Source organism: Aspergillus glaucus (assembly GCF_001890805.1).
Source record: "Aspergillus glaucus CBS 516.65 unplaced genomic scaffold ASPGLscaffold_8, whole genome shotgun sequence".
NCBI lineage: Eukaryota > Fungi > Ascomycota > Eurotiomycetes > Eurotiales > Aspergillaceae > Aspergillus > Aspergillus glaucus.
Window position 1 is genome coordinate 958,622 of NW_019170460.1, and position 14,185 is coordinate 972,806.

The following is a 14,185-nucleotide window of genomic DNA, read 5'->3' on the forward strand; positions in this document are numbered from 1 at the left end:
AAAGCAGCAAAACAAAATATTCCGGGTATTTACTATATAACATTCCGTTTTCTCAGCACTGTCAATTCAGAGACATCATTTCAAAAATATTGACAATGGGACTAGACTATCTTCTGGTGTAAGTTTTTGTTGCCTGACTTGGAACATATGTACAGACTAACAATGTATGCTGTAGACACCTCACATATAACATCCCACTAGCAGTGGTGATGACAATTGCATACTGGCCATTCTTCACAAAACTAGATGTATACAGAATATCGACTCTCATTACAGTATGTCCTCTACTCCGACGTTCAAAACATTAACCAACCTCTTCAAGATTGCCGTACTATCCACCATCCCATGGGACTCGTATCTCATCGAGAACCAAATCTGGACATACCCACCAGACGCAGTTCTAGGACCGACAATATGGTCAATACCCATCGAGGAAGTTTTCTTCTTCATCATCCAGACATACAATACGAGTTTGTTGTATATTGTTTTAACTAAGCGGCTTGTTAAACCGATGTATCTTAGCCCATCGGATATGTGGAAGAGGAACATTGGGATTGTTTTTATCGTTACTTGTCTGGGTTTGGGTATTGCTGGCATACATTATGGGGGGAAGTTTACCTATCTCGGACTGATTGTGGGCTGGGTTAGTCCTTTTATGTTTATTCAGTGGTATGGTATCCCACATGTGCATGTTCTCGGAGATCTAGCTAGACTAATAGTGATGATGCAGGCTTGCTGCATGGAGTTTTATGCTTCGCCTTCCATGCAGAGAAATACTCCTTGCGATATGTATACCGACTGCATATCTGTGGTGTGTAGACACTATCGCACTAGGGAACGGGACTTGGGTGATTGAGAACAACACAAAACTCGGCATTCAGCTATGGGGTTGGTTAGACATTGAGTGAGTACCCTATCTATCTACGCCGCGAAAAGCGGTCATTAAGTCTAACATTTCTCAGAGAAGCGCTTTTTTTCCTCGTAACAAATGTCATGATCGTTATGGGGCAGATGGCCACTGACAATGCCATTGCACTGGCTGTATACAATATGGCTACTACCGATGAAAAGGTATCTGAATGTCCTTCATTTGGGCAATCGGTGATAGTGTTCATTGAGGGTCACAACAACCCACTGGACCTAGCATATATCAATGCCCTCGGTGATGCTGTTGAGAGGCTCAAACAGCGAAGTCAGAGTATGTATTTGGGTAGTGCTATGTTTGTGGGTCGGCTTCGGATTGACTTGATCTTTCTGTGAGTGACCTTTTACTGCCTGGATTATGAGTTGATAAGGCTAATTATGATAGATATTCCTTTTGTCGAGTTATAGATGATCTGGTCGATGAAGCACCAGACAGATATACAGCTCGCACTGTGGTACAGGAATGCGCAGTTCTCTTGCACAAAAGATTTGCAGGAGAGGATATCTCGAAACTTGCTCTTGCTCATCCAATGTTGCTATCTTCGATCGAACGACTGCCTATTGATCGGTTATCCATTGAGCCCCTACAAGGTCTACTCAAAGGGTTCGAAACCGATCTTGACTTTGACGCCGAAAACAACACGTTCCCCATCTCAACGGAAAAAGACCTAGAACGATACGCATTCCACGTAGCCGGCACAATAGCCGAATCAGTCATTGAACTGACCACACCCAATGCCGGATATAACGACACGCACCGACAAATCCTCACAGCAGGCCTACGCATGGGACAAGCGCTCCAATACGTCAATATCGCCCGGGACATCTCGCGCGACGCAGAAATCCACCGAGTCTACCTCCCAACCAGCTGGCTGGAAGAGAAAAACCTTACACCAGCACATGTTGTGAGTTGTCCAGATAACCCGCAGTTGAACGAATTGCGGTCAAGACTCCTCGACAAGGCGGATGAATGTTATCGATCGACGGAGCAGGCAATCGGGGAGTTACCATTGAATGTTCAGGGACCCATTCGCGTGACGGTGGAGAGCTATATGGAGATTGGAAAGATGTTGCGAAAGGGTGATTGGCCACGGATGAAGGGGAAGATGAAGGTTCCTCTTTTGAGAAGGTTGAGGGTGGCTTACAAGGCGTTGTTGAGTAGGTAGATGGACTGAATAGTGGGCAGAGTGGATGGGATCGAGCAGGGCGGTATACAATACATAGTGTCAGAGATGTGAACTCTAGAACTTGCAGAAAAAATGGAAATAGGAAATACAAGTGGGTCTAATGCCAGTTTCGGTCCACGATCATTTTCAGCTTGAAGTGGCGGTGGCCGGCTATGGTTTCCGCCATGTACAAGTTGCATTATTGGTGGAGCAAATCAATCTCAAAATCGTGGAAAAAACGTAAAGGACATAATATTACCTTTCAGGTTTTTTATGCTAAAATGTATGTATAAACCTAACTGGTATAAGAAATCACTGTGTGTAGAGCGTAGTGACAAAAGGTCACAAAGGGCATGAGAGATACCACCACAACCAGCATAGTCACAATCTTCAAGCACATCCCAACCAAAGAGCTTTTCTCGCCTGCATTCCAATCCTCCACAACCTGATCAGCCACCAACTTACTCCCTGCCAGACACACCGGGACGCCCGTCCCCGGATGCGTGCTCGCCCCGACGAAATACAAGCGCGCAATATCCGGGTGTTTGTTCTTCGGACGAAAGCTCAAAACGTTGAAGAATGAATGTGACAATCCGAGAATCGCCCCTCGATCTAGATTGAACTTTTCCTTCCAACTCACCGGTGTCTCGATGGATTCGTGTACCAGGATATCGCGTAGTCCCCGAACACCCGTTCGGGCTTCGATTGTGTTGAAGGCTGTTTCTCTTGCTTTGGAAACGATGGCGCCCCAGTCTGCCTGGGTTATAGGTTCAGTATTCTCGAGGAGATGACCGGTCGGGACTAGGACGACGACCGCATCTTTTTCGTCTGGAGCTGCGGTGGGGTCAATTCGACTAGGAACATTCACGTAGAATGATGGTTCGTCTGGTAACTTGTGATGTTTGAAGATGGAATCGAAGCTTTCCTCGTATTTCTCTGCGAGGAAGATATTGTGTGCTTTTAATTCGGGGACTACCCTGTCGAAGGACCAGAAAAATGAAATGCTGCTGCAGGATGCAGGGCGGTTTGAAAGGCGACGTGCTTCTTTCGATGCGGGGAGGAGATTTTGGTATGCGTAAACGAGATCTGCATTAATCACGACGATATCTGCGTCAAGCCTTTCGCCAGATGATAATACTACGCCAGTTGCGCTTTTGCTGTCGCCTGAGAGAAGAATAGAAGAGACAGGCGAGTTGAGACGATATTCAACTCCGAAGCTTTTTCCAATCGTTGCTATACTCTCCAGGACCTATCCCTGTCAGCTGTATTCATTCATAGACCCCTCGGTATGAGATACCTTTTGGAACCCCCCAGCCGGATACCAGATCCCATCTGCCAATTCCGTATATTGAAGCAGAGAATACGTCCCTGGAGCTTCATACGGATTCATCCCCAGGTACATACTGGCAAAAGTGAAGATCCTCCTCATCTTCTCAGACCGAAAATACCGACTCAATCGACCATGAATGCTTTCAAATGGATGCATCTTGAACACAGACAGTAGAAATCCAGGCCTCAACATACTCAGCAAACTGGGAAATCTACGTCGAAGAACATGAATGAGGGATAGGTCATAATGACGACCGGATTCCTGCATGAATTGTAAGAAGTTTTGAAAGCCTTCTTTGCCTTCATACTTTTCAATTTGGGACTTGAGGTTTGCAATGTCAGTGGATAGATCGAAGCCATCATTGTCGGTAAACCACAGTCTGTAGTTGGGTTCACATTTTAAGAGTTTAATTCCTTCCTCTTCCAGTGACGTTCCCAGTTGGTTGAACGTGTCATGGAAGACTTCTGGCATCAGCAATAGTGAGGGCCCTTGATCAAATCTCTGTCGAGTTGTTAGTGTATTAATAGCAGGTGGGAAAAAAAAGAAAAACTAACGTAGCCATTATGAGTGATGAGAGAGCATCGTCCACCAATAAACCCATTCTTCTCAATAACCATCACTTGAAAGCCTTGTTTTGCTAATCGAGCAGCTGTCGCTACACCTCCAGCTCCGGCGCCTATGATGGCTTAGTTACAACCACTTCAAACAGATGGATGCTTACCAATTACAATAGCCTTGGGTGTCATTTCTGCAATATCTTGTATGTTGAACTATACTCAAACATGTCTCGGAGACCTAACTACGACTTTAATATCCGCACATGGCACAACATCAACGCCAGATACACTTTCCATCCGCACACCGCAAGTAATCACCTCTACACCTGCGCAGCCCACAACACGAGGCCGAAATACGCCAATCCCATCACATCGGCAATCCCGTACAAAACGCCCTCCACACTAGGTGAGAGTATATTGGCCCCTTCACTAATACACCAGACCACTCCATACATCAGCCACGTCGCCATGCAGAACAAGGCACACACCATGTAGCGACTGCGTCTGGTGACATGTTTGGCTGAAACGTTTTTGTATCCAGTTACGATTGCTAGATACGTAATGCCAGCCCAGGGGAGAGCGCCATAGCCGCTGAATTGATTCAAAGTGTCAGTTGAGTGATCTGCAGGGGAGTAATAGATAGTAGAAATTGAACTACTCACAAATAAGCCCATTTATACGAGGACGGAATCAAAGCACTTATCAACGTCGTCACAATAGCTGAAAAAGATATCACGGCCTCCAAGAGAATGAGTCGGAACGAGGCCCCGGTGAGGAGACAGAGTTCAATCATCGCCAGTGGGGCTGATACAGTCCTAAAACGATCCACTTAGTACACTATCAAGGACTCCACATGTTCGATTTTAGTTTGAAGAGGGGTTCTAACCACAGAATGTAGCGAACCCAATAGACCTGTCGTGTCGGTGTGCCAACCCTTGTTTCTGCTCCTTGGGGAAACTCCACTTGGACCGCTACCCAGCCTAAATCAGCCCCCATGGCAAAATAGGCAAGACAGCCTGCATATGAGGACAATGCGGAGAGGTAGTATAATGTGCGTGTCGATTTTCTTTGGGTGAGTATCCCTGCAATAAGAAAGGCCAGTGTAGCGACGGTAAAGATGGCAGTTACTGCCCAATACCTGGTTCGATTCAGCAGGAGGTATACAGCCTTGAAGGATAGGTAATACTTACCAATTGAGTCCCCAGTCTGATACATGGATATCCGCTGGGACTGTGTGTGTCAGAATCTCTCTTGGGCGTAGCATTGTTGGTATGGGGGAATGATATACAGGTGAGAACAAGATCAAAAATCGAGCAAGTCTACAGAGTAGATAAAGCAGTATTCTACCCATCTACTCCATATGCAGGACACTGGTACTAGTACCTCAACAAACCATAAATGAAAAGCCTGGATCCATATCTAGATAGTTCTGCAGATAGCAGGTCTAACCGTCCATAAGATCCACTTTTAAGCCGATCGATATGATTTGTCAGATCTAAGGCTGATCGCTTCACGGAGCCCCTCCACGACATGCTCATCTCGCTCGGGGTTCAACAAACTCCCATCCATGAGCCATCCGGAAATACAACCAAAATGAGTGCCTCTTCATTTCACATGATAAAATTCGCCTTGTCGAATCCAGCAGCCTTCAGTCTCGATCCAGACGGTCCGATTCCATTTGTATACCGACTCATCACCGCAAAGCGACTATCCGCAACAGATCTTGATCTGACGCCTTTTCGAAATAAAAGAATTCTAATTGTAGGATCCAGCAGTGGCTGTGGACTGGATTGTGCGCGGATTCTAGCCCAAGCTGGATGCCATCTTATCATCACAGCCAGAAACGAAAGCAGGGGCGAAGAAGTAATAAAGGAGCTTAGGAATGGAGCTCATGTTGATACCACGGTGAAGGCGATGACGCTTGATGCAGCATACTTTGAATCTTTACATCGTTTTGGTGCGGATGTTCAACGTCTCTCGCATTTGGATATGGTGGTTCTCAATGCGGGGGTGTATCGAACTGATTATACCACTTGTCCGGAGACTGGTTGGGAAGAGACTTTACAGGTGTGTTTATATCAACCATGAAGATATATATGTACCGATTGACAAAAAAAGGTCAACTTTATAAGTACTTATATCCTCTCTCTCTTACTCCTTCCCCTTCTATTGAAGAGTCCCGTACAAGGCCGTCTACTCCTCGTATCATCCGAGGCACACGCATGGGCAAATATAGAAAACCACGGTCTCCACGACCTATTACACTCTCTCAACAACTCAGACAAATACAACTGCTATGACCGATATCACGCCTCAAAGCTTCTCGTTGTCTTGTGGGCCAAGGAACTATCCCAACGTCTCGATCCGCAAAAGGTGTTGGTCGCTTCTGTTTCACCGGGATACTGCCTTACAGGCCTCTTTCGGGACTTTAATACAAAAACTGTTTCGTACTGGCTGGAGCGGATATTCTGTCGAAGTGCTGAAAATGGCGCGTGCGAATATGTTGTTGCTCTGGCTAATTTGGACACTACGAGTGGGGGGAGGCTTTTTGCGAACACTACTGATTATCCGTATGTTTGGTGCGATATGTTTATATGTTAACGAGTCTAACATTTGTATAGACCGTCTCGAGCAGCGAGTTCAGAAATAGCGGAGAAGATTCGTGCCAGTATGTATCAAAATATGGCTGTCATTCTGCCGGAGTCGATATCAGTGTTGCTTCAACTGGACCAGCTAGATGTATAGACATCCCGTGTAACCAAATTGGAGTGGATCTGGTTTATCCCAACCCCTTCTTTAGTTAGATCGAGGCAGCATACCCAGGCTTCTCATGGATGATGTCTATATAAAGCCATCATCTACGCCCAGGACCTATAGAGAATCTACTCTTTCCACCTCCATCGTCATCCCCCCAAAGGCCGCACATCGAGTACACAATCCAACTAGTCAATCTTACGCTGTTTATCCATAGTAGAAATAGCCAATTTAGCATCCTTGATCCAAAACCAAAAACTGCCCATCTTCAACTCGGGAAACTCCTCCCCATTACCCTGCTTCCCCTTGACCTTTACTAACCCACCCCATCCAGAAATAGGAACTCGAGGTATCTTCCACCTCCCATCTGATAATCCTGCCATTCCATTTACTCGCCACTTATTACTTTGCGGCACAGATGGAATTGTAAAGTCCGGATTTATGGGAACGTAGGATGTAGACATTGGTAGGATCGGTCGAGAAAGGAGTAAAATGGGCTGGAGATCGAAATCGATGAATGTATCGTCTGGTGTTTCTGGAAGAGATACTTCGATTCGTTTGTAGGGAGGATATTGCGAGTCTGAGGGGTGGAATTTGAAACAGGACAGCTAAACCGAACAATACCCTACTTTTAAACGGTAAATCAAGTCTGGAATAATTTCACCTGCTTCGGAATATTCCAATCACTTCTCCCATTGCACGTAGTGTCTATACTCGACACGTATATCCTCGTAATCCTCGCTCGTTTCTTGCCCGATGGAGCCTCAAAATAACCAGGTATTCACATAACCTCATCATACGGTCCAACCGGTGTTCGACTGTATCTGAGAATCATAACCACAGCAATACCTCCAACAAATTTCCCTGTCTCATTTTGATCTGCAAAACTGGTCACCGCTTCAATGGGGCCATACGATGCCGGTGGAAGACTTTGGATGCTGGTCATCGAGATACACAGGTGAAAATATCTGTTATGGGTCACGATTAAATTATCTAAACCTAATGGTGCCTATCGTACACGAAAGAATTGTTGAAGAAAGAAGAGAAAAACAAAGATCTCCGGGTGGGAATGGGGTTTGTTTGTACGGCGAGGCATCCCTTGCTGCATCCTTCAGGCTACCAAGCCTCGTACGGAAGGGTGCCCTTCCTTTACCAGTTCAGCGATTCGTGCTGGCTTTGGCCAAACTATCATCCTTGAGGGTTCGTACGAGAACCCCATAACAATACCCCCCCGCTTCATCCTGAAGTGAATGCACCTCTTTTGTATGAGGCTTCTGTTTTGTAGTGAATGAGAAGGCCAGACAAGGATATATAACCCTTTTCTTCCCACTTCCATTTGCCTTTTCAACTTAATTTCCTTCTAACTCTTACCTTCTTCAACAGCAGTCCCTCACTTTACTCTCAACTCTCGAACAGCTTCTTTTGCTCTTTCCTCATCATCATGGCAGAGAGTACTGCAGGATCTGAGCATGCGCTGGTTCTTTTGCGATTTAGGCGTCCATTTCGGATTTTGTCACAGGCTCGGACTAGTAGATACTAACGAAATGATATTCCTATCTAAACTAGTGTAGCCATCGACGAGAATATCGAATCTGGGGAGAGAAAAGGAAATCTGTCCACAGGAAAAAGGAATTTTATCTATGCATTCCGTGGCCGCGCTAAGTGCTTTCTTTGCTTTCTCAGATGGCAGTGTTTGTTGATATTGGCCACTGAAAATATGACTATGATGATAGGACCGGGGACTATGATTATGCAGCCCGCATCCTTTCACTATGGCCAACGCATACACTCATTATGCACTTTGTACTGCTTTTGTCTCTTTGAACTTCTTTCACAACGACCTTCCCTTTTGCGCCTAGTTGACGGCTGTCATGGAGCATGGACGCTCGCAAGATGTATAGCATGTTTGATTACTTTGACCTGGTTGGCGTAGAACATTCACTGAGCATCGCTTAAACCCCTCACACACACTAAATAGCTCGTCGCCGACAGGCCTGCCTCTTTCCTTTCCCTCCTCATGTTAGAATTTCGTCAGATAGTCTACCAATAGATTCATATTGCTCGATACCGTCACGCAGTATGGGATACATTAAAAACACATGCTGCTTCACGAATTGAACCTATTTCTTGCTTTTGAATAACTGATATTGTGAGTAAAACGCTTTCCTCTTTCTCAATAGAGTTGTTTGGCTTAGGGTGCATTTTTGGTGGGATGGTAGTGGTTTGAATATAGTCAAAAGAAGGCGCGTGTTGAAGATGTGTGGGGTGGAACACCCACCTGTGTACTGCTTTGATACTAGATGTGGTGGTATATTATACAAGTCTAATGTAATTTAAATCTTTACTATAATGATATTCCCAGGTGCCGAAGTTGTTATCCTAAAATGCATGATCATCCAGGTGTGTGACGGCTCAACGGCTCAAGTTCTCAACGCCAGACAAACAGCGCCAACATATCAAACGATGCCATACAAGCAATAAGGGCAAACAAGGGCTTAAGCCGCACTACACAAATGTCTATAAAAACCGTTCATCACCTAGATAGATTTCCTTTTCTTCTTCCCCAGATTCGATATTCTCGTCGTTAGGCTACCTAGTCTAGATATGAATACACAATCAGACACTCGATCCTCATACGATTCCACTGGTGCTAAGGGGTCTATCTTTGCTCGTACAACCTAGTAGAGTTGCGAGCATAGATTAGTATACCTTAATATAATGGGACCTGGGAACTCTAAATTATGCATGGTAGGATATAAGTTGACATTATGAACGTCTATAACAGCTACCATGCCAGCTCTAGCTACGACTACACCAACGAAGTCCACTGCCGAAGAAAAGCCTAGGAGTCACGTCGACGTCTACAATATGCTCAAGCCTGTGCACTCTTTAGCCTCCAAACTGCTATATCAGCCGACGCAATCTCAGAACCATCCCCACCAATTAGCAGCTCAGCACCCTCGATGGCAGGAGCTTTCGCAGGTTCTAAACCATAGTTAAATCCCCAGAGCAAGGTCCCCCTTTTCGCAAACCGCAGCGTAGGTCCAAGGTCATTGCTACTATTGGCCTGCCGCCCCGCAAAATCAGTAATCGCTGCGTCCTTAGCGACGTGACCTAGGTATGACACGAGCAGGTCGACCGGAGGATTAAAGCCAAGATAGTGCAGCCCATCCATTGAGCAGGCGGCAGGCTGACCGGGGCGATGTGACGAAGAATATGTCATTGTCACAACGCTCGTCCGGTTCTTTCGCTCGCAGACCACCCACTCTTCCCAGCCTGAAATATTAAACGTCTTTCCCGCATAGGTGACGCCGCTATCCGCGTAACTCGGCGGTGTCTCTACCCGGGTGACTCTCATCGGTAGGCGGTCGTGGAGCGGGCCTTTCGAGGGGTTGAGACCAGGGCTATAGCTGAACGTAGCTGTTTTAGAACCCGTGTGCGGCCCAAAAACGATGGGACCGCTGTATTCAGCTAGTGCTTGGTTGAATGCTCTGGGAATGATGGGTAAACTCGGCACGACGACGAACTTGTAGCCGTGAATCGGTTGGTCGGGGCTAATCACATCAACGGAAAGACCGAGGCGGCGGAGAGCGGAATAGAAGTTATAGACGATGTCCATATACTTCACAGTTGGATCCATATAGCTGAATTCTTTAGGGCTCCAGTCCCCGCTGTACGGCTCGATAGCCCAAACCTGGGAAGAAACGTAGTCAAATATGAGAGCTACATCCGCTTGGTGCTCTTCTTCTTGATCGCTATTGAGTGCTTCCCCTAGCGTCGGTAGATCTTCGTCTACCACGGTCCGAAGCTCGAGAAAGCCTTCGTCAGTGGTACCATCCGGGGTAAACAGGCCGGACAGCGTCTGCTCTTGCGCATACGGGACCTGACGCCAGCGGAAATATGACACCATATCACCCAGATCCGCGAACGTCTCGTGCGTCCAGAGTCTTACCATGCCTCCCAACGGAGACACCCGGTAAGGGCTCCAGTTCAGAACGCCGGTTTGCATTTCCATGACGCCGAACGGTCCGGATGTTTTGTTGTAGGCGACACCCGCAACGCCGCGATAGAGAGCGTGGCTCAGCGCCTGTGAATCCGGTAGACCGGTGTGCAGATATTTTGCTTGTTCTTCTGAAGAGAGCCACGAAAACGAGCTCAGATCAAGGGGGTACTCATCAAATGTTGCGAGGTCGAGTCCCACCTCACGCGAGAACTTGAAGTGGTCGAATTCGGCAAAGGCCATCATAAAGTTGGTTGTGATGAATTGTGTAGGCGCATATTGCCTCAAGATTTCCGACTGCTGCCGCGCGAATTCGATCATCATGTCTGAGCTGAATAGGTACCAATCGAGAACATGGCCAGGCTGTGGCGTGTAGACTTGCAGAAACGGGGGCTGAACTACGTCAAAGCTGGTATATTGGTCCGACCAAAACACACGGCCCTGGGCAGCGTTAAGATTGTCGATGGTGCCGTACTTAGTCTGCAGCCATGCCCGGAATCGCCTGATGGCATTATGATCGTAGCTCTGCGTGGTATCATGACATCCAAATTCATTGTCCAGTTGCCAGCCCGCTACGGTGGGGTGGTTGCCGTACCGCTCCGCTAGTTTTCGCGTAATGTTTTGGCTCAGTAGACGGTAGTCAGTCGAGGATGTGCTATAGCCACGGCGAGACCCGAAGCGCAATGTGGTATTGGTGTGGTCTACAAAGCTGACGTCGTACTTTTCGGTGAGCCAGTTGGGAGGACCTGCCGTGGGCGTCCCAATGATTGCTTTAAGGTCATACCGAGCGAGCAGCTCCAGAGTCCTGTCGAGAAGAGTGAAATTGTATTGCCCCTCGGTTGGTTCTAAGATGGCCCAGTCGAACTCGTTTACTCGCACATACGATATGTTGGCATCTCGCATCTGAGCAATGTCAGACTTCCACACTTGCTCCGGCCACTGCGACGGGTAATAGTCGACAGCCAAGTGAATTCCGCGTGGCCAGCGATTGAGGGAAGGTGCGAGCGATAGCTTTTGTTCTGATAACCCGGGTGTGCGACTGTACGGTGTAGCACCGACAGCACAAGCAGCAACAAAGGCAGCAGAGGCTATTAATGGGCGAAGAAGCATAGTCGCAAAAAAAGAAAAGGTAGTCAGACGATTGGTTTGGTTGCTGAAACCTGTAGGGTCAGCAATTCCATAATGCTTTACCAGATCATCTTATATGAGACTAGCATCTCAACTCGGAAACACTTTTATCTTTTTAATTTTAATTTTAATTTTTATTTTTTAGCCGAGTTGAGGGGGATATTAACCGAATTGAGGGGATATTAAGACAATCCAAGGCGACCTGGCTTATTAGTGACGTAGAAGAATAAAATGGCGCAGAAGGGCAGATCTGCAGGTCTGTAAATAATGGATTTTATGAGCTGTATCGTCTACCTATGCTTCCATCTAATATCTCTGTGTCCGTCGTCTAGTCTTACTGATTTGCACATAGCATGAAGTAGAGCGTTTGCTTGGTACACCAATAATAACCTTATATTATGATTTCTCAGTAGAATATCAGCACAAATTCAAAGCCGTGGAAGTACAAGCACTGGGAATTCAAAGAAGTCTGATACTTTATTATATTCTTAATAGCGTCAGAATAATATGCAGTTCAAGATAACTAGATCAATTTCACTATTATCACGGGCTCGGTAATTAGTAGATAAAACGAATGAATGTCTACAGAGTACATATTTATATGGAAATTGAAGTTGTTGACCCGCCTGCAACCGTCTGGGAAGCGTGGGTGGGACAGAAGGCTCGAAGGCACGAAGATAGGGAACAGATTCTGGGTCAAAAGCTGGGGTTTTCTGGCGATGAGCGCTTATTTCTGCCGCAAGAATGCGGCGACTTTCTTTGTTCCGGATTAGGTGGAATAGGACGGTAGTGAGCATTACGGCTGTCGAGTCTGCCCCTGCGAACACAATGGCTTTGCATTGGGTTACTGTTTCTGTCTCAGAGATTCCCACCGCTAGCAGGCGAGATTGATAGGTGGATGTCAAGCCCAGGGAATCAGCCCGGGGCATGACTCTTGCGGCGAACGTGTTGAGTTTCTGGAATGATTGGATCGTTTCTTCGGTTAAGGTCAGATGGGTGGCCAGACGGTCGACTTGTTGGAAGAGCCAGTTAGGTAGCAGGGAGAATCGCGAGAAAGCGACGATGGCGAATATGAAGAGGTTGGCGCTGAGCTTGTTGCTCTGCTGTTCCTGCGCGGAGAGGTGTGCGGTTTCGGCGAAGCCCCCGTAGGGTTTGCCGAGAAGGTACTCTGTCACCACATCGATAGAGAGACGGGCGCAAAGGTCGACGAGATCGAATGGAATCTTTTCGGACTGGTACGTGCGGAGGTGCTGGGTGAACTGAGCGATGGATTTTCCGATGGGCTGGTTGGAGGAACCCGGGCGGGAGCAAATAGAGGGGCGACAGCTTTGGCGCGCCGGTCGCGATATTCTGTATCGATGGCGGAAAAAATGGAGACGATTGGGCCCAGGTTGAATTTTGTGTAGCGGGCATCCTTGGGGAAGCCGCCGTTGGCAATGTAGATGTCGCGGAGGGCGGTGCTGTCGGAGATCGAGACGCTGTTCGGTCCTACGCGGAGTACAGATGTGCGGTAGCGACGGTGAAGGGAGCGAAGTACATGGCCCTCAATGCCCAGAGAGCAGATGGCGTATAGGAATAGCGGGCTGGTGGCGGCGAGAAATGGACCGGGGACATGGCAAAGGGGGTGGAAGAAGCGCCGGTGGATGACAAAAAAGAGTAGCGCAGAGGCCACAAGGGGAGGAAGTGTGTCTAGGATCATGATAGGAACCTTACGGGCCGTATTTGCTGCGTGTAACAGAATTTGCGATATTTCTAGAAAAATTTTAGGCGGATGTTTCTTTGTTGGAGAATCTACTCGGGGTCTGGGCAGAACTATCTGGGGTTATCATCGCCAAGTGGCAAGAATAGACATGTGGAGAGCCTCTAGGAATAATTGGGATGCCAAAGAATTAACAATTATACCAAAGGCAACTATAGTGTCAACACGATGAATGGCCATTCGGACATCATTAGCGTCCTCAACGGGTTACTCCCGCCTCCTTGGAGACTGAAGACCAGAGAAGCAAAGCTCTCCAGGCGGCATATGCTCTCGTGGCACGACTGGAAACACCATGGGAGACCACAGCTCGACTTTGTATGGGCCAGGTATGCGCATATCTTTGATACAGGATACATCAAATTTGGCGACTAACTGTGAACCAGTCGACGACATCGTTGCCCTCCACTGTATGTTTTTGTCAATGCAAGTATCCTGCGCCAAGTCATGGCTAGAATCCGGACCCAAAACGGTCTTCGGCCGCTGCCTGAATTCAACTTTCTACTGCGCTCCCTTCATTCTCTGCGGGCTTTATCGACCAGCAGCTTGGCTGCGTCGTTCCCCAGTTTT

General features: G+C 47.2%; 7 protein-coding genes across 7 annotated transcripts; 2 read left to right on the forward strand and 5 right to left on the reverse strand.

The window, feature by feature from the left end:
- Window positions 1-95: 95 nt before the first annotated feature.
- On the forward strand, window positions 96-2,240 carry ASPGLDRAFT_1515831 (uncharacterized protein; the record flags this gene model as incomplete). Its single annotated transcript, XM_022542266.1, has 6 exons — window positions 96-118; window positions 176-275; window positions 323-669; window positions 731-904; window positions 963-1,256; window positions 1,310-2,240. The coding sequence occupies 6 exons, from the start codon at window positions 96-98 to the stop codon at window positions 2,088-2,090; spliced, it is 1,719 nt and encodes a 572-aa protein (XP_022401988.1). The 3' UTR covers window positions 2,091-2,240.
- A 145-nt stretch (window positions 2,241-2,385) lies between these two features.
- Window positions 2,386-4,166, reverse strand: ASPGLDRAFT_34920 (phytoene desaturase family protein; the record flags this gene model as incomplete). Its single annotated transcript, XM_022544482.1, has 4 exons — window positions 2,386-3,339; window positions 3,388-3,921; window positions 3,975-4,096; window positions 4,142-4,166. 4 exons carry the CDS (start codon window positions 4,164-4,166, stop codon window positions 2,386-2,388), a joined length of 1,635 nt encoding a protein of 544 aa, XP_022401989.1.
- Window positions 4,167-4,168: 2 nt separating this feature from the next.
- Window positions 4,169-5,241, reverse strand: ASPGLDRAFT_170097 (uncharacterized protein; the record flags this gene model as incomplete). Its single annotated transcript, XM_022542706.1, has 4 exons — window positions 4,169-4,568; window positions 4,640-4,792; window positions 4,864-5,115; window positions 5,168-5,241. 4 exons carry the CDS (start codon window positions 5,239-5,241, stop codon window positions 4,298-4,300), a joined length of 750 nt encoding a protein of 249 aa, XP_022401990.1. The 3' UTR covers window positions 4,169-4,297.
- A 529-nt stretch (window positions 5,242-5,770) lies between these two features.
- On the forward strand, window positions 5,771-6,802 carry ASPGLDRAFT_46293 (uncharacterized protein). The gene is made up of 3 exons (XM_022546410.1): window positions 5,771-6,044; window positions 6,096-6,547; window positions 6,599-6,802. The coding sequence occupies exons 1-3, from the start codon at window positions 5,892-5,894 to the stop codon at window positions 6,720-6,722; spliced, it is 729 nt and encodes a 242-aa protein (XP_022401991.1). The 5' UTR covers window positions 5,771-5,891; the 3' UTR covers window positions 6,723-6,802.
- A 117-nt stretch (window positions 6,803-6,919) lies between these two features.
- ASPGLDRAFT_66043 (uncharacterized protein) lies at window positions 6,920-7,677 on the reverse strand (the record flags this gene model as incomplete). The annotated part of the gene is made up of 3 exons (XM_022548974.1): window positions 6,920-7,339; window positions 7,396-7,494; window positions 7,540-7,677. 3 exons carry the CDS (start codon window positions 7,675-7,677, stop codon window positions 6,920-6,922), a joined length of 657 nt encoding a protein of 218 aa, XP_022401992.1.
- Window positions 7,678-9,558: 1,881 nt separating this feature from the next.
- Window positions 9,559-11,841, reverse strand: ASPGLDRAFT_1515845 (beta-galactosidase; the record flags this gene model as incomplete). The annotated part of the gene is made up of 1 exon (XM_022542267.1): window positions 9,559-11,841. One exon carries the CDS (start codon window positions 11,839-11,841, stop codon window positions 9,604-9,606), a length of 2,238 nt encoding a protein of 745 aa, XP_022401993.1. The 3' UTR covers window positions 9,559-9,603.
- A 515-nt stretch (window positions 11,842-12,356) lies between these two features.
- On the reverse strand, window positions 12,357-13,558 carry ASPGLDRAFT_81742 (uncharacterized protein; the record flags this gene model as incomplete). The annotated part of the gene is made up of 2 exons (XM_022550132.1): window positions 12,357-13,109; window positions 13,157-13,558. The coding sequence occupies 2 exons, from the start codon at window positions 13,556-13,558 to the stop codon at window positions 12,357-12,359; spliced, it is 1,155 nt and encodes a 384-aa protein (XP_022401994.1).
- Window positions 13,559-14,185: the final 627 nt, after the last annotated feature.